The 24,212-nt window shown below is 44.0% G+C and overlaps 2 protein-coding genes across 3 annotated transcripts; one reads left to right on the plus strand and one right to left on the minus strand.

Moving 5' to 3' along the window:
• Window positions 1-550: 550 nt before the first annotated feature.
• Cisd2 (CDGSH iron sulfur domain 2) lies at window positions 551-4,419 on the minus strand. The gene is made up of 3 exons (XM_070538956.1): window positions 4,262-4,419; window positions 2,164-2,372; window positions 551-731 (listed from the first exon to the last, which is right to left on the minus strand). The coding sequence occupies exons 1-3, from the start codon at window positions 4,263-4,265 to the stop codon at window positions 642-644; spliced, it is 303 nt and encodes a 100-aa protein (XP_070395057.1). The 5' UTR covers window positions 4,266-4,419; the 3' UTR covers window positions 551-641.
• A 135-nt stretch (window positions 4,420-4,554) lies between these two features.
• LOC139060113 (ubiquitin-conjugating enzyme E2-17 kDa) lies at window positions 4,555-23,801 on the plus strand. Of its 2 annotated transcripts, none has more exons than XM_070538953.1 (6): window positions 4,555-4,697; window positions 6,010-6,073; window positions 7,615-7,646; window positions 7,827-7,904; window positions 13,790-13,895; window positions 23,511-23,801. In XM_070538953.1, exons 1-6 carry the CDS (start codon window positions 4,674-4,676, stop codon window positions 23,648-23,650), a joined length of 444 nt encoding a protein of 147 aa, XP_070395054.1. In that variant the 5' UTR covers window positions 4,555-4,673; the 3' UTR covers window positions 23,651-23,801. The 2 variants fall into 2 exon arrangements, with proteins under 2 accessions (XP_070395054.1, XP_070395052.1); XM_070538951.1 differs by lacking the exon at window positions 4,555-4,697 and adding an exon at window positions 4,749-4,823.
• Window positions 23,802-24,212: the final 411 nt, after the last annotated feature.

Here is a 24,212-nt window from a genome sequence, read left to right on the forward strand (position 1 = left end):
GATCATGTTACCGTACCAACTCACCCAACTTTCTGTCCTTTTGCTTAACAAATGGTGCCTGCTGCTTTTTCCCATGCCTCAACAGCCAAGTATTTTCAGAAATGTTATAGTATTAGGTTCTCGCTAGGACTAGTAAATCGAATTCTCAGACTATTCAAGCATTTTTTTTCCCCTTAAATTTGTAGATCTGTTGACATCTACTTTGCTTCTTGTCACCCATTTTTCTCCTCGTTCCTTCTGGAATCTTCCCACTGAACTGAGTGACTGACCAGAGGAGTGTACAGTGGGGCCCACTGTTAAACGGAACACAAGTGTAGAGCATGTGCGAATTTTCCCCTCTGGCAGCTTTGGAACAGAAGACTTTGGATTGGTAGCCCTGGCGTGCATCTTTTTGCACACCTCTACAGTGCATTGATATAGCTGCAGCTAGAGCGCCAGCCATGTGAAAGCTGCACACTGTGCTTCTTATTATTCACTTTTCTTAAATAAAAAAAAAAGACAAGGTGTTCCAACATTTAGCTGTTCTTTACAGGACCGATAGAGTGAAGGGTATAGTCGCAATCAAATTTATTTCAGACTAATAGCTCGCAGGCTAGCAAGAAAACATGCTACTGGATTCTTCACATCAGCCTGTTAGTCCTTCAGGCATCCTTTCGTTTGACAATTAAAGGGCCAACGTTGTCACCACATTCTTCATTGTGTTTGTTGTGTGATCCATCACAATAAGGAAACTGAAAAGAAAAATAGAAAATCTTTTTCATGATATCAAAAATAAATTGACCTGACTAAACATGTAGACAGCCTGACCTGATCTTCACAAATACACGACAGTGACAATTTTCTTACCAGCTACACAAGTTGTGCTCCAGTAAAAAAAAATAAATTTGATGCACAACGCACTATGACCACATGGTTTTAGTTATGCAATTGCTTATAAAGACATATTCTTTAAAATGTTGAGTGTGCAGCAAAAACAATACAAACAAAAACAAAGCACAGGAGGGGAAGAGGAACAAAAATCTATCTTTTATGACTAGTTACTAACAAACGAACAGCTACTTCAGGCAAATGCACAGAACATCTGTGCGTTATGGTCTGTGCAAATGAAAATAAGCTCTGAACTTGGGAAATGAGAAGTCAAACTTAACAATTTGGGATATTTTGCAAGAGGCACTAAAGAATGAATGCCACGCAGATAACAAGCCTAGTCATAGCCTCATCCCCATTAGAGTACCTGTTACCAAATACAGAAATGCTAGTTCTGTATGAAGATGCTGAAATAAAAGCACATGCTTCATACCTAATCCCAAAACCAAAGCACCCAAGAACATAATGATACCATGGGCACATAACACAAAGCATAAGCAGGAAGTGGGGCTGCTACTAGATAAAAAAAATTTAGCTAGACCAGTCTTGGACTTGTTACAACACAAGGTATGATATACATTGTAAAAGCAAGTAATTCCTTTGTAGCTTTGTGCTGCTTTCTAATTAGTGACAATTTTTTCTTTCATGGAACTTCATCCACATTACGATTTAAAGAGAACTAATTTATTCCTTCATATTCACTTTCTTTTACAAAAGGGCTCGGCAGTTATGGAATCAACCAGCTTGGTTTTGAACGGATTCATTACGCAATGTACCATCAGCACAAACTGAAATACAAGCTAAAGTGTAAACTAAAATATCTCTTTAATGCAATTTAAAGAATGCAACAACATGAACATGAATAAATGGACATCCAGGAAAATGTAAACTAGAACACATCGTACATGCAATTTACTTGAATTTTCAATGCACAATTAATGTAAAGCTGGTCGCATGCCACAGCCCGAATACTTTGCATTTCCATATGGATCATATCAATACTGCAGGCACTGGCAACTGAAAATGTTAAGGTGCATTCTAGTTTGTTTAATATTGTTTGCAAATCTATTTACCCAAAAGTACATGCAATAAAAAAAAAAGCCACTGCGGCATTTGGTAATGTCATGAGCACTTGGCATGCCAGATAAAACCACAGCTGCCTTGGCAAATTTACGCTATGTAGTAAGCTACCATTTCAATTGTGAGGTGCTGCCAAACTCATTATGAAGCACATGGTTTTACTGTCACTAAACAGTACGCATTAGTTGGCGCAAGTGCATTGCGTCACCTACATACCTTCTTGGACTTCCAGCAACGACAGAAGACAGCTTTGTTTCCAATGTCCTCGATGTCAACGGAATTAACAATTTTGGGGTTAGTCATGTCGATTTGCAAGTTAACACGTCCCTTTGCCTTGCCGTACGACCTATAGGCAAGGAAGGCAATGCCTAATGCAGCTGCCGTGCCAAGCCATGGCAAGTAGGGCAGGACAGACTCCTTAGTGCCTGTGAAAGTAAGAAAATGGATAACTAGAATTAAAAGGGCACACCACAGAGAAAACAAGCTGAGCTGTACTAGCAAATCCCGCTTCTACAATACCAAAAAGTCACTTTGACAGGAGGCTCGATAAGACAGAAAAGATGCACAAACCACCAAAGACTGTTTGCGACACCACCTAGAAGTTGATACACCAGCTCGGCGTACTCACCCACTCAAGTCTAGCCCATATTTTTTTTTTAATCGATGAAGGGGCCAAGGACTGAACTTAGCAAGTTTCAAGAATTTTACTACATCACAATGGCTTACATACAAAAATATAATTTAAAACTGCATGGCATCACACGCTGGTATTGGTGCTGAGGTTTCAGCGCAAAACTTGGAAAAAGAAAAGCAATGAGTTCCACCTTTTTTTTCTCTCTCTTTTAACAATCAACCTCGTGCTGCAAAATTAGCAATAAAGTTTTGAAAGAATACTTTAGTCTAAACTGATAGTGTTTTTCTTTAGTGTCCCTCTAAAGCCTCACTTTGCTGCACTGCCAGAATGAAGTGGCCATGAAAAATCAAGCTTTCGCATTTAAACAGCCGACTACAGAGAGGAGCAAGCAAAATGCATGTGCAGTCTTTTTCGCATACAAGCATGTGAAACAAAGTAACTGTAGATAACTAGGTCATACTCAAATTTCTGCTTGAATAATACCATTAAATTCTAAAAAATTCAAGTCATACTGCTAAATTTTTAAGTGACAACTCGATTTTGAGCAGAAAAATTTTATTCGAATTTGCCCATGGAAGACAGGAAAAAAAAAAATGCGGGAGAAAAGCAGGGAGGTTGGCTTAAGGTAAAACTCCTCTCGCCTATTTCCAGAGCCAATTCTTGTGTTGTATTTCTTATTTACTAAAGTTTATTGTAGAAAAATGAATCATTACAAAACGTACAAAATTCCCAAGCTTGCCTAATGGCGAAAATACGGTTGTAATATTGAACAGTTTTTCATTAATCAGGCCACCGTCAGCAATGTATGGCAAGTGGCAAAATTTACGAATAGAACTCAAAAACAAGGGTATGACCAAATCGGAATTTACATGGCGAACACGAGAGGAAATACGATGCGATTCCCTACAGCAGTGCAGTGATAAGACACGCCGTGCAGCCGCAGGCAAGGAATTAAGCAACAAAATGAGCACGCAGGCACAGGTGCTATTAGCTTAGGGCTCCGGCACAGCGTTGGAGGTCACGCAGGTGCTAATTTCCAGTTTCAGTTTGACGTTAAGTCCTGTGCATGAGCAGCCCCTCAATTCTGATCAATCTGCATGCATGTAACCAAGCCCCGGTCGCTACTTTCCATACGATCCTACAGCGATATACGAGAACTTGGCACGGCCTAGTTACTAGCTAGCTCGCAAGTTAAATCAGGCTACAGTTTATTTGTGCCCGTGTGCTGACATGTGTGATCATAAAATGTGCGCGCACAGCTAAACTTTTGCATAATCATCAGCGGTCAGGGTGGCACCTAAATACCAATAATAACTTGTCTTGTTTTTCCGTGCCTAGGGGCTAATTACGAACTTTAGTAAAGGTGCTTTAAGCTCATAGTTTGGTCACATACGAAAGCGAGACAGTCTCACCAGTCTTCTAGTAATCTCGGCGCGACATATAACTGCGTTAAAAAAAAACAACGAAAAACTATCGTGCACAACCTACTTTTTTCACCTTGCCCACATAGCTCAATTCACGTAATGATCAAACCACGTTCACTCAAGGGAATACGCTAAGGCATGCGCAACGAGATGAACGATGAGTGTATGTCTTTACAACGCAACAAGTTAACTAGTTAATACGTAGGTGCAGCCTTGAGCGAAATGCACCGAGTTAGTAGAGTGAAAAGGAACTTACTCATTTCACTTCAAGGAGTGTTAACTTCAAGATCAAGTGGAATGATAGGTGATATCAACGACGGTCACACTACAGCATGCTTTTCCAGGCAAAGTACGAGCCTAACGCTGAGGAACGGGCTCTGTTCGGTATTGGGCCACAACCTAAACCTCGTAACTCGTGCTAGTTGCTCGTGCAAGAAGAGGAGAGGTGAACGATAACGAAACATTAAATACTTTGTTTTAATCCAAGAGATATTCGAGTTGCATTTCGAAAAAATTATAGAATTATTAGTAATTTTTTCATGCACTGAAGATAATTTTTGGGGCTCAGTGATAAAAAGATCATTTGAAACAGTTAGCACGCGCAAGTCCGCCGCTGCGCAGGGCGACGATTGTTTAGCCGTGGAATTCAGGGGGTAGGCTTACTTGTCATGGCTTTGAAGAGGATCAACAAGGTAATATTACGATTTTCTCAGTTTTTTGAAAACCTAGTTCTTTGCTGGATGTCTGAACGACTCAATATGGAGCAAGTGTCTCTTATGTGTTGGAAAGATCATGTTACGGAACACTGCCGTGTCAAGGTGGTTATAGGCCTACCACCGCACCGGCGCGAGTGAATGAAAGCCTATCTTTTGCCGCCTTTGAGCCGTAGCTATTGCGCTTATATGTGCACGACCGATATATGTTTCCGCGTCATAATTTATTAATTCTGTGCGTTGTGATAAGATGTGTCGATGATGCATTGCTTGTGTTACGGTGTTCCAGGCACCGCACCGCTTGTGGTGTGCCGACAGCCTATGTTCCTCACCGGGTCATTCTAAAAACGAACATTCGCCGTGATACGGCGTCGAAACTGTCGTTTTGCGGGGAATTGGGCGCTGCAACTCATTTAGGGCAATCTGGCAGGTGTTGCCCACGTATTACGGCGAACGAATGAGCGAATGTGACGCCGTAAATCTGGAATGTTCCTTGTGCCACTCGATAACATGCAAAGAACAATTTTTGATGGTTGCAGTGAAGTTTTTGTTACACCAGTCCCTTTTCTTCTAAAAATGCAGCTCTTAGACCCTACGAATGTTCAGTGATGTAAGCTACATGGCTTTCACAGTAGGTCTCGTGCAGTGATATTAAACCGCCTCCACAAAATAGTAGTAAAGCGGAATAATAATGATAACGCATCTTTTTGCACAATAATCATGTAATGCTACGTATACGTGCTTGTGCGCATCACAGCCTTTGAAGATGTGAGTCACTCCTCGCAATGGAAATGACGACAGCGGACGTCACATCGGACGCGTTCTGGCGTTCGAATCTTGGCGCGGATGTTCCTTGCTAGTTTCCGGCTGCAAATAAATTTCCTTTCATTGAGCAATGTTGTCTGTATTGTGTGGGGTAAAGCATTATCAGCTGACGAGCTTATTTAATTCACGCCTGGGTTGCTCGTATAGTGGCACTGACCTTCAAGAATGCGCGACGGGCGTTTGTTCAAACCTGTTAGACACCGGCAAAGAAGCCCCCCTCCCGTCCGTCTTCATTATTTTTTTTACCGAACGTCGCGGTCGATGCCAGCTATTTCGTAGCTTGATTGAATTCTCGTCGCTGTCACGTGATAGACCGTCCGCATGCTGAAACTGAAACCATTGAGCATTCCCTGTAGTCGGGTTTGTTCAGAAAGGTTAAATGCTTTTGAACATATTGCTGTTTAACTTGACGAAGCACCATATTGTCTCATGCCTTGAATCTTATTCGCATTTTTTTTTTCTTCAGGAGTTGCAGGACTTGGGAAGAGATCCTCCTGCCCAATGTTCAGCGGGCCCAGTAGGAGATGATTGTGAGGCTTTTTTAGGCTTTTGAATTTACGTTGTTTGCGTCCACGCAAAATACTTGTGCAGTGTTCAGTTCCGACACATCGAATTTGCACTTGCACTGTGCAGAAAGTCACTACACTGTCACTTTCTGCACATGCCACTTGAATGACATTTTCAGCGTTTCATCAAATATATTTTGTGTGTGTGTGTGTGTGTGTGTAACCTCAGGTTAATTTGTCAGTGTCCTCAAACATGAAGCAAAGTGCTAGCTTATTAAAAAGTCTGGAACAGTTAACTGGTGGTACTTGTAAATGCAGTGTTTTAGTAACTAAGTACTCGTAGCAGTCTATGTGAAAGTGTGATGGTGCAAATGTAATGACACATGGCCTTTTTTCTTAAGGTATCTCGTCATGTGCTTCATAGCACAAAGCAGCATTTTTTCTCGTTGGTTTCATAAACCTTACTCAAGACTTTATGGATAATAGGCTTAATTAAGAAGTATGCCATGTGTATCTCTGCAGGAAGCACAGCACAATATGATAGTTTCAACTGAGTAGTCTGCAAAGCATGTTTTCCTTTCATCAGCAGAACAATTGTCTGTTGAATCATTAAAAGGTGCACTACTTCGTATTTTGATTTTACTACTACTTCAACACTGCAAAATACTGAATTCCTCCCCTCCATGTTGTGCTTGTCACAATGTGTATGTGCTACCTGCCATGTTTGCTTAGTGGCTATGGTGTTGGGTTGCCAAGCACAATGTTGCGGGATCGAATCCTGGCCACGGTGGCCGCGTTTCTATGGGGGAGAAATGTGAAAACAGTCGAAGTACTAGGTTTAAGGTGCGCTTTAAAAAACCCCAGGCAGTCCAAATTTCCGGATTCCCTCACTACAGCATGCCTCATAATCAGATTGTAGTTTTGGCGCGTAGAACCCCACAATTTAATTTTTAATTTAATGTGGGTCTGCTGTGGTTATGTGTATATTAATCATAAACTTATTTCAACCAACTATTGTTAAGCTGTCATTTTCTTAAGTTTCAAGTTACAAGTGCGGAAGGGTAATCACCAAGTAACTAGCACTTTCAGTAGTGGCTCACTGGCTGCTGAATAGCCATGTGCAAGTATGTGGGTTCAGGTAGCCTTAGCAGCTGCATGTTGGAGATGAAATGCATCAGCCTTTTAGCAACCATAGCTATATATATATATATATGTATATATATGTAATGTTGGCACTTGACCAACATTACTTATGTTGCCAACATTCTCATCTTGGCCATGCAAAACCCACATTTTGGGCTGTGCTGGGGAGGGTGCTTCTGCGGACATAGAAATAGGTCTAAATATAACATTAAGCTTTTGTAGCACTCATCTACAGGAGGGACCCAGAACATCAAGGCTGTGCAGAAATGAAGTGCAATTATGTTATACCTTTCATTTGTTGATGACCATGGACATCATTTCGTGAACTAGTTTTAAGACTAATTAAGCTTTCTCGCATGCATTAGGAGCCTGAGCCTCCATATGTATTTTCTGATTTGCTTTGCATTTCTTTTGACTTGCAGTATTCCACTGGCAGGCTACAATTATGGGACCCGTAAGTATTTTTTCACTTATTCTCACCGTAGCAGTATTAATAAAAACGGTAATATGCCTACTTGAGTGTGGTGCTGCTAGTGATAGGTCAGCTTTTATTGCCACATAATGTTGTGCAGGTGGTTGGAAGTGGCTACTGGCAGTGGACTGATATGCATTCTTGTTCATTCCTTTTTCATAGCCTGACAGCCCCTACCAAGGTGGAGTGTTCTTCCTCACCATCCATTTCCCAACAGACTATCCGTTCAAACCACCCAAGGTAAGTAGTCTTGTTTGTAGCCATATTCTGGGTGCTTCTGTAATAGAAGCATAAGTGTAAAGTTTAACTGCATTTCTGTGTGTAATCAAAAACTAATGCAAACCGTAAGGCATCTACACACAGGGTATGGGTTTCCTTTGTAGCTTCGTGCCACGTTCAAGTGTACAATTTTCCCTTTCACGGTTGCTTATTTACTAAAACATCATGTTGAGCCAGCAGAAATGGTGTACATGATTCATATTAAAGCTCTTTAGGGAAATCTGGCTTGTATTACACACAGGATTTTACGGTCGGCAAAAAGGGGTCAAATCCAAAAGCGGACCAAAGAGAGTGGTATGTCAGTAGTAGAACACACACACTGGGATCACAGGGACTGTTAGATTTGCAACCCCCTCCCCCGCCCCCGCCAACCTCCCTTTTAGGAGGACATTACAAATAAAGATTGTAGCTGTATTAGTGAATTACTGTTCTACAATATTGGACACAAACGGGTGACTTGGGGTGACACCACCTTGAACGACACCAACTTGCAGTGATGTCATGGATTTTGAAAGCATCTACTGGGGCCTAGTTAATTTTTATCAGTAAATATAGACTGCACTGCATTCAAAAGTAGCCAAAGGCTCTACTTAGCAAGTTGAGCCACAACAGCACAAGTACGAAAAAAGATAAATCATCTTTCTGTGATGTCGGGAATTTCGAGAAATAGAACTTTGGCCTTTGTTTGTTTTCTGATCAAGATATTACTGCAAAATAGACATTTCTTTTTCTCTTTAGTGTTCCTTGAAGACTAAAAAGTGAGAAAGACATCACCTAACCCTACATAAAGTCCTTTTGGATTGTTTTGAGTTGTGCAAGGTGGGGAACAGTAAATAAGGCTCATAGACCTTGAAAACTTGCATTTAAATTAAGATTCAAGGGCCTTTAATGCTCCTTGAAAATGTTATCCTCAAATTTCTTGATAACTGGGGTTGGGGCAACATTTGAATATTTAGAGTAACGAACTCTGCATAGTGGCTATGCCATAGCCGCTGTCTATCGGAAAAACATTCTAGATATGTATTCTGAGTCTCTAGACCATTGCAATGTGGCAAATTTATAGCCACCAACGACAGGCTTGTTTAGATTGCAAGTGCCATCGTGGAGCTAGACAAAGCCAGATCAAGCGGTGCATTGAGGGCACGTCAAAGATCCCCTGGTGGTCAGAATTCAACTGGCGTCCCCCACTACGGTAGTCCTCCTCATAATCAAATTCTGGTTTTGGCACGTAAAACTCCTGAATTCCAGACCAAGCGACCAATCTGTACCACTATTTTGTTTTGCTAGTTGATTCACGCCAGAACCATAGTGGCTCCATTTTCAAGCTCTAGGCTCTAGAAATGCCTGGCAGAAAGTTTGTCATTTGGCTTTAACACGACGAGTATCTTTGGCTGAAATCGGACACTACTTTAACTGTCATGCTAGAAGGTGATCATGACTATGGTCATCATGACAATGGTAACGTCAATATAGGAAAGTGGCCTGAAGAGTTCAAGCGTGTTTCCAACCAGGCGACTGTTTAGCTGCAAGAACTTGCAGCAAAGAACTATGTTCACTATTTTGCAGTGTATGTGTACAATTAGGTTTCTTTCCTCCTTGAATTTTGACCTTCAGTATCCTTGAATTATCCTTGAATTTTTAGTAGAATGTTTTGTACAGCTGAACCAAATTGATATCTGGAAGAGACTTAACCCTTTTCATGCCAAGGACAAGTCTCGCTCGTCCAGGAATTCCTTTTCTTCTACTAAATGCCATTGATAAGTAGCAGTCCTTTCATGTTTTGGTGTGAATGCTGCGCTATAATGGCACCACCTTCCCGGAAAACTTATTTTTTAGTATGCATTTGGCAGAAACAAAGCAGAAGTCTTGCTTTCTTGTCTTTTAAAAATGACAGCACTGAGTGTGGTGGCTGCAAGAGCAGCAGCTGCCTTTTCAATGCCAGACTTGTGGTGTTTTTGATGTTTATACTGGAGCACGACTGGCCTGAAGCTGCAGTCTGCTAGACACACTGAATAGTGAACAATGACAAAGCCGACACTTCGAGCACCACTTCTAGGCACAATGCACGTATATTCCACTTCAATGTACTTGAGGTGTCCATGGGATCATTTAAATGGACGGTTGCATCTTAGAACAGACAAAAAAAAAGTTGTTGGACCTTTTAGATATACTGTCATTTTAATTTGTGAAAAATCAATTTCTTAAATTCCATTACACAGAGTATCAATGACTTCTGCACAATTCAAAGAAATCGACCAGTCTTTATGCTAGAACCAGAGTTGCGAGACTTTGAAGTTGATATCCACAAAAAAATTCAATGTCAACTTTGAAAGTCTCGCAACTCTTTTAGATTAGACCAGGTAGACAGAGCAATACAGATAACCTAGTTAGATTCTATCATAAGCACTGATACTTAGTGAAATCTAAGGCTGGTTTTTCAAATTTCTTGAAAAATTGAGTAAAATAAATGTTGTAGATATGCAATTTTATGTGGCTATCTCTGTTTTCAGCACCATAACTTGAAAGAAAAGAGAAGGAAAAACATTTACTGAAAAAAATAAAAGAACAAACAAGCAGGTGTTCTGGTTGTGCAGGGAGAGAAGGAAATATATTTGGTCAGTGACCCAAGTGCGACATTCTTCTTATGGAAAGAGCACTATGACGGCTGCCGCTACAGGGCCTTGGAAATTGAGCAACAGAGTGCAGAAGTGCAGCATCCAAAATACTGTACGAGACTTTTGAGAGTAAAATTCAATATCAGATGTCTGATTTCCTGCAGTTGCACATGGGTGCTACCTACCGTAGGCTTTCCTTTTAAGGGGAGATGCTACTCGAACAAAAATTTGTACTAGAAATTTCAAGACTGCCATTCATAAGTTTTTTATGTAGACTCAAACATATTAGTTTTTGTGTAGCTACTATATCTTTAATTATGTCCTACACAACTGCAAAATAGTGATCTTTGAAGACACTTCCTTGTATATTAAGTTCTCACAAAAAGCATCGTGCTGTAGCTTATTTAGCTCTTTGTAGACTGCAAAGTGCTGATAGCTATTCAAACTGCATGTATAATTAGTGCTAATATGCAAGAAATAATTTGTAAATGTAACAGATTTTTTTTCTCACAATCCTGTGAGAATAACCTTGTGCACTTACAATTGTCCTATAGTACTAGTGAAATTTGGCATACATACTCAAGATATGTAGAATGCTGATATCTACTTGAAATTGCAATATCTCTGCAGTAGCTGTGGAAGTACAAGGTTATGTTTCACATACATGCAGTTCGAATAACTTTGCTGTCTACGAGCTAAATAAGCTACGGCACGATGCTTTTTGTGAAAATTTTGCACCCAAGGAAGTGCCTCCAAAGATCACTATATTTTGCAGTTATGTGGGACATACCGTATTTACACGGTTGTAAGTCTACCACTTTTTTTATTTGAAAATCTGAAGTGTTGGAGGGGGGGTCCACTTACAATCGAAACCAAAACGTGGCACCGCCAAAAAAGTGAGACCAACAGGAGCTACAACGTAGTTACAATTTTGTTTGCTCTGTGGCCCTACCCGTAGCTTTTCGCTATCCTGCGTATTTGTTCACTTTTCGGAAGGGTTTTTCAACATTTTTGAGAGTTTTACAGGGCATGCAACACTCATGGGGGGGGGTCGATAGTTGATGGCATAGTTTCATACATATAATTACTAGAGGGAACTCGGGCACTAGTGTCTATGGGAGCTGCAATGAGAGCGGTTTTACCAGCATGGGAATTATGGGAAGTACTTGGATTTGCCTAAACTTTGCCATTTTGGCTTCAAACGGCTTTGTGACTTTGTAAACTTGTCATTTTCAACAATGTACTGCATAATAAACAATTAAACATAATTGAAATTGTCCGACAGCAGAATTCGAACATGGCTCTAGCACAGTAGACTGATATTGAAACCATTAAGCCACGGACGCATGTATCGAAAAGCAAATGAAACGCTCTTATGAATTTATCGCGGGCATGTCACTACCTTGATAAGCTTGGCGCGTTTTGATTAATCGTTGCAATTAATAGCAATTGTGCATGTTCGCAGTGTTTTCTGCACTTCGAAGACTATAGGGGGCGCTGAAATTTACAATATCTAGCATAATGTACAAGGCCACAAGAACGTCTGAATCCACAAGCACGAAGACCAGACAAATCCGTGTTCTTCCCATCATTCCCATGGTGGTACGACTGCAGCGCCAGAGTTCCCATTTGTGGCGGCACCCTCAGAACGGCGGCGCTTGAGGGGAGTATCGGTAGTTCATGGAAGAGCAGACACCGCTCGCAGGTTTCATTGGCATAGGCATTGGTTTGACGTGTTCCACTTGACTGCCAGCTACGTGCTACTTCTATGCTTCCTCAGTCACGAGTGCTCCAGGCCCACTAATCGTTCGGCAGTCGTTCACAGCAGCGCTCCAAGAGGGCTGCCATCCTTTATGCCGAAGAAACAAATCACTGCACAGCGGGCTGCAAGTTTGATGTTTCTGAACTAGTGGTGCGAGAGTGGCGACTGCAGCGAAGCGAAATTTTCACCTGCAAGGGCAAGTGAGAAATTTCCTATGCGCCGAAGTGTGGACGGTTTCCGAAGCTTGCGGCGTACGTAGCTGAAATGCGTGATCGGTCCCTGCCAGTGAAGTGCGACATAGTCATGAAACAAGCCCAGACCTTCGCCTTTTAAGAACCTGCTCCGCTGTTAGTATGAGTGGCTGGCGGCAGGAGACCGTGAAATTATGCCAACCGGACCTGTCAGAGGAGCCTCCCTGATGGCTGCGTGTGGTTGGGTGCATTCAGTGTGGGCTGCTGTTCCACAAGATGTCGTGGTGTGGTCGTCTGCCAAATGTGAAATTTCGCTGGACGACAATTCGCTGTGGGACCGTAGCAACGATGACAATGGAAGCACTAGTGAAGACGAGTAGTCCAGTGACCATGTCAGCTACTAATAAATTTTTGTTATTGAATGCGTCCTCGGGTATGCTCTTCTCTTTTTTTTTTCTTCCTGTCACGCGATATGGGGGGTCGACTTACAATCTTGTAAATACGGTAATTAAAAGAATATAGCAGCTACACAAAAACTAATGATATATTTGAGAATGATATAATTGAGAGCAGTTGACATGCATACAGCCAAAATATGATCCATAGGCCACAACAGAGGAAATGGATTTCAAATGGCTGCTGCGATAGGCCAATTGGTTATTTTAATCAAGTTGTGATCTCCCTTGTGTGCATAGGCGTCTCCAGGGAGACGGAGCGCATTTGGCAGTGAAAACGACAAAGCACAGTGGACACGCTGCCAACGCTCTGTTCTGTGGAAGAGCCAGGACAGCATTCTGTATTCCACTGCTGGCGTGAGCAATGTGCACATGCACACTAACATTCCTGCCGAGCTTACGTGTGCGTGCATTGGTTTGAGTGGAACACACAGTAAATTAACACTAGCATTTAATATTTGACTGGCTGCTGAATGAAGCCAATTATTTTCCGCTTATTTCATCTCATTCCTCCAAAGTCACACCAGCATTGAGGTGCCTGGTAGCTGCTAGGGTGGTGTGCTGCATCATGCCAACCTGTTGCACTCGCGTATAGTGAGCATGCCACCTGAGGACTTTTGACAAATTCTTTAATGTACTTTTGTTACAGTACTCGCCATAATGTGTGCACCTTAAAACCAGCTATGCCAGAAATTTTAAAGTGCCCAAGCATCTTCCAGCTTTTTGCAATATCGAACTTTAACTGTGAAAAATATGTTGCGCAATGCTGGTAGTAATGTTGAACCATGCATTTTTTCTTTTTGCGTGTTTGTCTGACCTGCAGGTAGCCTTTACGACGCGAATCTACCACCCAAACATCAACAGCAATGGGAGCATTTGCCTGGATATCTTGAGGTCACAGTGGTCCCCAGCTCTAACAATATCTAAAGGTGAGAAAAATGAGTTGAAAGTGTTTCAAAAAATACAGCAGTGTTTTGCACACACCCACTGTTCCTACCCTGATGGTAACGGAACTACATATAATGGAGCGTACTTCTGGCCTTCTTTTATTTTTGATTATTTTTTTTTACCAACTATATCTCCTTCGTAATTTTTTAAATTATTATTAAGCAGACTACAGTGAACAGAATTTGGAGCTAAATTTTATCCACAGTATGTACAATTGATATCTCTGCACCACTGTTTACTTTCAAATTCATAAATTGTGAAGCACTTGAACTGTTACGTCACAGTAAACAAAAGATCATTAAGGCATGCATAAGCACCCATGTGGACTGCTTTCTGCTAGTGGTTGCAGTAAAGTTCCATTAATTTGACTCTGGTTTATTCAATCCCGGTTAAAGGTTCTGGCCGGCACCCATGCATTTCTATAGCCCCAAACTTTCGTTATTTCGATCCTAAAATTGGCCTTCAATGGATCATCTGAATTCGACCAGTCAGCACCCCTACGGTGAGCCTGATAGTGACTCTTTAGTGGCAGTGTCTCTCAGTGGAGCTTAGGGAACAGTAAACACTTCTTTTGTCCCATCAAAAACTTCTATTTTTGGCCTGCCCTAGGAAGGTTTTGAAGCAATAGCTGCAACTTGCAATGCCCGATTACGGTATTTACCCGATTTTAAATGTCCACCCCCCCCCCCCCCCCTCTTCCTTTTCCTTTTATTTTAAACCCATGAAAATCTGGTCGTAAATTGCCTCCACGGTGCAATCAGACATAAATCCAAAAACCAGCTTCGTGGCGGCCTTAGGCTTTACAGCATAACACGATTGTCTTGCAGCGAAGCTGACTTTATAAATCTTGCCGCCAATGTGCAACATGTATTAGTCCCTTGCTTATCTTTCTTTAATGTAATTTCTACTTCAGACACATAGAAAGTGGGCCCGTGTTTGATTTGGGGGCTTGCTAGAGGAGGTTCTGGCTTTTTTCAGCATCTTGTTTAATTCGACCGACTGGTTAAATATATCAATTTTGTTGGCCTCACCAGCATCGAGTTAACAGAAGTCTGCTATAATAACATAAACTTCACTGTTTGAATGCTATTTACTGTGTAAAAATTCACTGCAGTTGTTTTATTGTATTTCATTAGAACTGTACTTGATGTCTGTGATGCACTGTAATAAAAAAGTCTATGCAACCATTCATTGGCACACATCAAGTACAGTAAACCCTCGTTGAACTGATATCTCGCAAGATAGGTAAAGTCGAAATTTCTTCCTGGCTTGGTGTCAACCTCATGTACATTTCCTCTTGCCTCGAAAGGACTATGTGCCGTATTCCGGGTATCTCAAAATTTTGATTGCGAAAATGTCACTACCCAAAGGTTTCCATACCTTTAGCACAGGTGCGATATCGCCAAAAATGTAGTAGGAACGCAAGTTTGTAGGGAATTCCACTTCATTCTACGCCACTGTTTACAATGAAATCAGCAGCGACCTCGTTGATAATGCGGGCAGAGCATTGCTCTGACTCTTGACGAAGCGCGAGATGGTACATGTGACCTCTGCAACATGCATGCTCACATGTACACAGAGCATTATCAGGTCACTTGTTCACCATATTGTGCATTTCTGTGTTTGTGGATCTGTGTTGAATGTTTATTTTTGGCATTTTCTTGAGTAACACGATCAGGGTCGGTATTTTGTAGCGATGCCTTTTCCAATGCAGTTTCTTGCTGCACTTCATCAGTAGTCATACACTCTAAAAACAGTTGCACCCTTTGGGGTGTATATTTGCTACGCAACAATAATCATGTCTTGCCCTCATTTTCTTTCTTTAATGAGCCCGATACTTTCCAGTAATGAACGGCATGCGCATTATCAGCATGACATAGCATTCCCGACAGGAAAGTAACGAGCGCAGCATTTTCAAGAAAGGAAATGCGGGCAAGACAGATGATTATTGTTGTGTGGCAAATATACACTCCAAAGGGTGTAAACTTTTCTTAAAGTGTAGTGACACTCCGCCCACTTCATTATGTTTCAGCGTGTCTGGTATTCCAGGAGACGGACTGGGCATTTTACCGGATGAGGAGGTGCAAATGAACAGCCTGCACGATGCAGCCACCTGATGGTGCAGAGCTCAACCACACAAATCACTAATATATTGCAGTAACCAAGTGTATTTTACCTTGCTGCTGGTGTAACCTTTCGGCAGCAACATGATTACGCCACTGCCGAAAATTTACACTAGCAGCGAAGTAGAACACACTTGGTTACTGCAATATTAGCTGGGTTTGTCTGAGCTCTCTGCCACCGGATGGCTGCACCATGTAGGCTGTTCATGTTTGTGCCTCTGCTCATCCGTTAGAGCGCCCAGTTTGCTTGCATTTTAATTTACCCGAATACTGGACACGCTAAAGCTCTTTAATGGGATAAGCCAGCTGACAATGGTGGATGAGAGTGCCATATAATAGAGCAGAAGGCATGGCTACAAATTTTAGCGGCCTTGGGGTGGTATTCCTGGTCGATTACATTTGAGGAATACAAGCACTTCAGCTATGGTATTTCGCGGGACTACGCTTTGGACACGTCGGTGCCTACGTTCAACAGTGTATGCTTGGCTCTGTGCAAGGATCACTGTTGCCCAGAGACGCCGCACTTGTCGGGTGCCCAGTTGCACACTATGTTGCTAAAGTCATCCACCGAAAATACCACTCCTGGTATATGAGCTATTGAGAGAAGTTCAGTGGCTACTGGTGCCTATTTCAAAATGCTCAATATGGTCCATGCGTGGCCAGGGGCTTATACAGTCGACTCTCTCTACAATGGACCTTGATAATCCGACAAAAAATGTCCGTTTTATCTGAAGTCTGTAATATGTGTAACAACGTTATTGCAAAGAGTGAGTGATGAATATCCAAAGTAAAAAAAAAACAAGTCTGTTTCACCCAAAAGACAAAGCACCAATTGCGATAGCAAATTAGTAGACAGCTATGGGAAGTAAGTATAGTAGTTTTGTCGGCCTTATAAAGTTGTAAACATTGGCTAACTAAATTGACAAGCACCATGTCACGCGCGCACAGGTAAGCATGAGCACATCTCGCTCGATGACTACGGAAAGTTGCTGTCAAAACGGAGTGAGGAAGCAAATTGGCCTTCTTGCTGTCTCTCGCTTCAACGCACACTAAACATCAAAAGCACAGTGCATACGAAACTACCTGCACTGGGTGCACTTTGTCCACATCGCAGATAGCTTTAGAGATACGGCACCCGCTACATTAAACCGCAGCCATTAAAGTAGAAGCCCCTCGTGCCTCACATATGAAAGAGTGCATGCATCCATTCCGCTTTCCTCCCTCCCTAGGATAGGATAGGAATAAACTTTATTTGTCCAACGGTTATTGCTGTTGGTGCCCGGGGCTAGGCTGCCAGGGGTCCATCGCCCTAGGAAAATCTTCCAAGATCCTCTGCAATGGCCCTGGCCCGCTGGACAGCCCACTCCTGGTCTTCGGGTGCCTTGCTGAGGAGGGCAGCTTGCCATCTCTCAGCGAGGCGCCCCCCTTCAGGGGTCTTGCTGTTGTCTTCCCCCTTCCTCTTGGTCCTTCTTCCTCATGGTGTTCGCATTCCCGAAGCACATGGGCCATTTCAGCCCGTTCGTGCTCGCACCACGGGCAGCCAGGTGATAGGTGCAGCGTGTGCCACAGGTGGTGCAGGGGTTAGGGGTTGCTGAACGCGCCCGTCTGCAACCATCTCAGGTTGACCGCCCGGGACCTGTCCAGCTGCCCATGCAGTTGTGGATATTTCGTTCTTTTGTTCCTGTAGTGTCCAAACACCTCTCGGTACGTGACCAGAAACTTCACATCGCGGTCGGTGCCCGGTGGTCCCCAGCTCCGTCAGTCATGATTAGGGTTGTGTTGGTAATGGCAGCGGACGGGGTGGCCGTCGCCGTCACTCCTCCGCTGGGGTCCCGCACAACAATGGCAGCGGCTGCCCTTTGGGTGACAAAGTTGCGGCAGGTAAGCTGTCTCGCGATGAGGTGGGTGCGCTCGTTGTGGTTGGGCAGGGTGTCGGTGTGTCTTCAGCCATTAGCAGTGTTGCTGTCGTTATCGCGGCTGTTGTTGTTTTTGTTAGTGCCAAGCTCCCTGACGTGCGCGGGGAACCACTTGAGGGATTTGTTTGTAATCGTGCCGGACCCGAAGTCCCCGGCCCTGGCGTTGAGCATGCGCGCCACATCCGCAGACACCCAACCTTTGGTGTAGTTCCGAATCGCTGATTTGGAGTCGCTAATGATCGGGCCATCCTCCGTACCGCGAAGACTATGGCCATCTCCTTCGCTGCTTCGGCCGACAGCAGCCTTGCTGATGCCTTGACTCAGATTCTTCCTTTCGTATCTACGAGTGCCATGGAAAAGGCGGGTGCCGCCGCTGTCTGCTGGCAGTGTCGATCTTGCCGCTGTTGCTGCTGCCGTTTTTGTCGTAGTAGTGATGGTGGTGTTTAACTCCGGTTCGTCTCGCACATTCCGTTGTAGTGGTGGTGCTGGTTGTCGTCGCTCGTTGCCATCACGATCACCGGCTGGCCGCGAGTACCTGGCTGCATCGACGAAGAGGATGCCTTCTCGTCTTCCGTGCTCCTCGAGGATTGCTACCGCCCTGCGTTTACGTCTTTGCATGTCATGCACCGGGTGCATGTTCTTCAGCATGTTTTCAGTCTGTATGGTGTCTCTGACTTCCGGTAGCAGTTTTTCCTTCAGTCCCCGCCCCTCTTGATATCGAATCTCGTGCAGGTCTAGGATTCGTCTTCCCGTTCCAGTGCTCGACAGCCTCTCCAGCTGCGCGATTCTCTGCGCCTTGGTGATCTCCTCGAGCGTGTTGTGTAAGCCCAGCTTGAGGGGCCTGTGGGTTGGCGTGTATTGGGGTACTCCCAGGGCGGTCTTGAACGCCCTGCGGATCGCCATGTTCAGCTTGTCAGTTTCGCTCCTGTTCCTGTTCGCATACGCGGTGACATACGCTATGTGGCTCAGCGCGTACGCCTGTCGCACGAGGTGTGTGGCGGCGACCACTTTCTTCTGCAGTTGGGCAACCTGCTCGCTGTTGGCACCGTTCTCTTCCAGCCACAGGCCGAGCACTTGCAACTTGGACACTGGTGGTATTCGGGTCCCCACCCTCGTCGTGATGCGGACGCCCAAACGATGGCGTCTAGCAAGCCCTGCGGGGGTGTCCTTTGTTGCGCGGTCTGTGGAGCAGGATCTTCTACTTGTCGGGTAGTGTAGACGAGTCCCATGTCTGCAGGTGCTGCTCCACCTCCTGGACGGCCCACTGCAGCCAGTTTAGCATTTCGCCGATGCTCGTGTTCTCCATGGTCCACACCGTCACGTCATCTGCGTAGATCGTATGATTGACGCCCTCTGTCGCGTCGAGATGCTCCAGCAGGCCGATCACGACGAAGTTGAAAAGGGGGAGAGTACGGAGCCCTGTGGCATTCCCGCGCCGCCCATTCAGACCTTTCGCAGCGGGACCCCGTCGATCTTGACCGTCGCCTCGTGCCCATTCAGGAAGCTGCTGACATACTGGTGGAACATCACCCCGAGATCGAGTCGGCTGATCTTGCCCAGTATGGCCATGTGCTTCATAGTTCGAAGGCGCTCTTGAGGTCTAGCCCGAGCAGGGCACGCATGTGCGTGCTTGGAGTGTTCACAACCTGTTCCTTGATCTGCAGCATGGCGTCCTGCGTGGAAAGTTCCTTCCGGAAACCGATGATGTGGGTGCCGAAGGCGTCCTGCTCCTCAAGGAGCATTGTCACCGTGTTAAGGCAGGCATGCTCCATCACTTCCCAGATGCAGGACGTGAGGGAGATCGGCCTCATGTTTCTGACCTCTAGCAGTTTGCCTGGCTTTGGTATAACGTCCGCGGGCTTCCACTCTTGCATAATTCGGCCCTCCTTCCAGCGTGCGTTAATGTACTCGTAGAGCTTCTCGATGGCGTTGTCGTTCAGGTTCCTCCGGATTTTGTTGGTGATCCTGTCAGGACCAGGCACCGATTTGGTCTTCAATAGCTGGAGGACCGTTCTAATTTCCTGCACAGAAAAGTCTGCGCCCAGCTCCTCGTCGGGAGCCCCACGGTACTTTGGGTGACTCTGCACGGTGCGTCTGCACAATCTCTTCCGCGAAGGCCTCCGGGTCGTCCTTGTACTTGTGTCGCAGCTTGGTCATCTCTGTACTGGTCGCCGTTCTGGTGCTTGCTGGGTTGAGCAGGTGCCTGAAAATCTTCCAGGTGCTTCCCACGCTTATGTTCCCGTTCATCATGTTGCACAGCTCCTGCCATTCTTGGTCGCACAAGCGGGCACAATGCGTCTCGATCTCCCAGTTCATTTCGTCGATCTTCTTGCACATCTTCCTGTTGAGTTTTTGCTTATTCGCTCTCCGTTGCATGGATTTCTTGGCTGCAACAAGATGTGCCAGCCGGCTATCCACTTTGGATGGTTGGGGAGTGTCGTCTTTCCCGGCTCCGTGGGATCTGTCTCCTCCTCCTCTGGGGGGTTCTTGTCACCAGTCCATCCATTCGACCTTATCGGTGGCTTTCTCTACGTCCGCGAGTAGTTCTCTGCACCATTCGCTGATGTCTTCGACCGGGCCCTCCTTCTTGTCTTTCTCTATTTTTCCGGAATCCCTATTGCGCACAGTATTGAGCCGCGATCGTTGCCTGATCCTCGCAAGTCAGTCGCCAGCCCATGTCAAAACCGCAAAAGTCCATTTTATACGTTCGATTTTGACAAATTGCTGCTAATTTGGTTCGCAGTAGCCGATAGTCCATTCTGGCGTGATCTGTTAAAAGCGAACTTCGTTTCATTAATAAAATAAGTAGAGCAAACTAAGGTTGAAGTATAGTCTGTTATATCCGAAAGTCTGTTGTACACGGGTCTGTTCTAACGAGTGTAGACTATTTTTGTAAATTAACTTATCTCGAAACTGTGCTCATCGCAAAATTTATCCCAGTTTTCACAACTTTGAATGAAGAGTTTTACTGTAGATGTACAGCATCTTTCAGGAAAGATATGGAAAAAGCTGAGGGGTTTAATATTTTCTGCTGCTGTTACGAAAAAGCCAGTGATGCACTCTTTTATGTAGCTAATTTGCTGAAATTGAATGCTGTGAAAAGCACCGCCTATAATATCCATTATGCTAATCTCTTTAGCCATTGCATGCTGCCCATAGGTGTTGGCAGCAAAACATTTCAGTTCTTAAGCTAAACATGCTGGGATCACGCTAGACACACAATTAGCTACTAGAACAATCTTTCTGCACAGGTCTGGCACAGACTTTGGTGTAGTGGATCCATACAAGCACACAACCTCTCCACCTTTCTTGCCACAAAGCCTAAACCATGGGTGCTATGACGTAAAGCTATTCCAAACTTTTCTATTCCAATTCTGCAATCAGCCTTTCCCAATAGGTCAAGAACATTTTTTAACCATCCCCCCCACTTTGCCGGTCTGTCATGCGACTTCTTGAAAACTGCGATAGCTCCCAATCTAACATGTGTACACACTGATCATGCGGGATTCAACCGAACAAAAGAAAAATAATTGCTTATTCGACGCCTTTTGGCCATTAACCCTCTGCATTGGTAAGGTTTCAGGCTGCACCTACTTCACCTGTCTCACTCGACATCACAAGACCTCGAAAAGTCATTGTGTCAAAGTGATGTGTACATGTTAACGATGCATTAATATTCCGAACAAAACTTTTTTTTTTTTCCTGAATAGTCGCAGACTGCTTCGTCCCGAAAGGAATAGAAGATGGCTGCCGCCAATCATTCGGGGACTGGCTACGCTCACTTGCCAGAGAGCATTGGTTGATTTGCGTTTAACCTTTTTGTGGGGCCTTATAACGTTCTCGAGCCCTTTCGGCACGTATACAACATCGCTCTGCCAACTCTTATTTGCTGAGGATTCGTTTTAGCAGCATTTGTAACTGTTCGTTGCACGCCGCTGTGATTTTAAGTCAAGCCACCACAAGCTAAGTAAGGGAAAGTTGTCCAATCACAGACGCTGGCACCTCCCTCTTCATCCGGTTATCTGTTTTCAGTGCACTGGCTGGGCCCCATCGAAACCCTCTCCACTTGAGCGTGCTTCTTGCCTCTTCTCAGCCAATTAGAAAAGTCGCTCAATGTAGGCAGTGTTATTCGTTTTGAAAGCAAACAAGTGACCTCCTATAAACGAGGAGGGCATTTGATTGGGCTGTTCAGGCAACGCTGTGGGTCACTGCTTGATGCTTACATCGGTGGTTACGTAAATTTGACGTCAGGAGATTAGAATAGTTTTACGTTATAATGCCTCATACCATGACTTTTCTGTTCTTCACTCCCAGGTGTGTGTGTGCGTGACACAGGTACATTATTGAGGTACAGTGAAACCGTTAAACCGTAGTTAGCCGGATATCTGAAAAAGTATGTGCTAAACGGTAGTACTGCTTAACAGAAATAGCATGAAATCGCCCACTTACCTGTGAAAAGCTGAACAAGAGGGTATGATAAAAGGGCAGAAAACATGCAGTATTTATTCACTTCGCGCGGCAAAAGTACTTTATTTACTCATATCAAGGCCGGCCCTGATTCTAAGCTGACCCCCCGAATGTCCGAAGCCCGAAAAAATGTAAGCTGAACAAAAAAAAGTGAGGACGGCATTTACAAAATGAAAACGGCATTTATTTAATGTGAACATGCCGAACTCACTTTACATCATTATTGCTGCTAACCTCATGAGCCTGACAGGCTGCCTAGGCGGCACTGCAGAAACGCCGGTCAACAGAGCCCTCTATGCCGGGCCTGTAGGTTTTGGGTAGTACAAAACGCTATGCATGGTGTCGCAGTAGATCTGCTTGTCTCAGCTGCATTGCGATGGGAATTTTGGAGAATTTCATGCATGGGAGGCATTGTAGCAGGTCTTACAATGTTCACCAGAATGGGGGCACCAGTTTGGAATTGTTGAGGTGCATGCATTTGGATGGGGCAGCATCACCTACTCTTGATTACGAAGACGAAATGATGGTGTGCAGTTATTTTCATGCATAGTGTTTTGAGCACTTCCCATGTCCTCCATCTCGGCTCACTACTAAGCAAGTTATCAGTTGCCTAACTTTGTTGAATGAATTGTAAATTGCCATACAATAATATGCCTTGCGATAGTAAACTGTGACAAATATTGAATGTTCTTGGTTAGTTTTATTGGTTTTCAAAAGGACTGCATTACAATGTGCACCAGAATGGTGGCACCTGTTTGGAATCATTGAGATGCATGCATTTGGAGGGGAAAGCATCACCTATTCTTGATTACGAAGACGAAATGATGGTGTGCAGTTATTTTCATGCATTGTGTTTTGAGCACTTCCCATGTCCTCCATCTTGGCTCACTACTAAGCAAGTTATCACTTGTCTTTGTTGAATGAATTGTAAATTGCCATACAATAATATACCTTGCAATAGTAAACTGTGACAAATATTGAATGTTCTTGGTTAGTTTTATTGGTTTTCAAAAGGACTGCATTAAGTGCAGTATACTGCACACTGTGGCCTAGTTTGGTTTTTTACACTTTGCCATATTTTTGCTTGCAGTTTTGCTTTCCATTTGCTCGCTGCTGTGTGATCCCAACCCGGATGACCCCCTGGTTCCAGAGATAGCAAAGATATACAAGACTGACCGAGAAAAGTACAATGACCTAGCAAAGGAGTGGACCAGGAAGTATGCCATGTGACTCTAATAAGGATTTTTCCTGGCTTTTTTTTTTTCAACATTCTTTGTATCCCCTGGAAAAAGGGGACTTAAAAACCCTATGGTAGTGCAAAGAGGATGTCAGCCACTGCTTTGGAAGTCTGTGCTTTGTGTAAATAAAATCATCTTTTACAGTTGTCTCTATTTAATTATAGCTGCAGGACCTAACACTTCTTTGTGCGATAGCTGTGAAGCGACAAAACAGGGTTAAAAAGGGTTGCTAGCCAGTGCTGTTCAGTTGCCGTAGAGTGGATAGCTGTGCTGTAAATGCACCATGGCTGTTTGTCTTGCAAGGAATCTATAAGGACATTTGGTTCTTGGGCTTCTCTGCATAAAAATTGTTGGTTTTGCTCAACAGGTAAAGCATTGATTCTGATGGCAAATGTTTAGACAACTATACGAAGCCAGGTTAGTCGTTTTATTAGCTGTATAAACTACTGCCAACGTTTGCTCACTTAAGCATATTCTCACGAGCGCCTAGGCCACATTTCGATAGGGCCAAAATGCAACCCCTTGCCCCCTCCCCTGTGTGCCTGTCCATAGCC

This window comes from Dermacentor albipictus, chromosome 1, assembly GCF_038994185.2.
Source record: "Dermacentor albipictus isolate Rhodes 1998 colony chromosome 1, USDA_Dalb.pri_finalv2, whole genome shotgun sequence".
NCBI lineage: Eukaryota > Metazoa > Arthropoda > Arachnida > Ixodida > Ixodidae > Dermacentor > Dermacentor albipictus.

Coding starts and splice junctions, on each gene's coding strand:
- Cisd2 (XM_070538956.1), bottom strand. Junction 732..2,163: donor GTTGCTGGAAGTCCAAGAAG/GTATGTAGGTGA, acceptor TTTTCTTTTCAG/TTTCCTTATTGTGATGGATC.
- LOC139060113 (XM_070538951.1), top strand. CDS start 4,764: ATGGAGCAAGTGTCTCTTATGTGTTGGAAAGATCATGTTACGGAACAC. Junction 7,647..7,826: donor AGGCTACAATTATGGGACCC/GTAAGTATTTTT, acceptor CCTTTTTCATAG/CCTGACAGCCCCTACCAAGG. Junction 13,896..23,510: donor AGCTCTAACAATATCTAAAG/GTGAGAAAAATG, acceptor TTTTGCTTGCAG/TTTTGCTTTCCATTTGCTCG.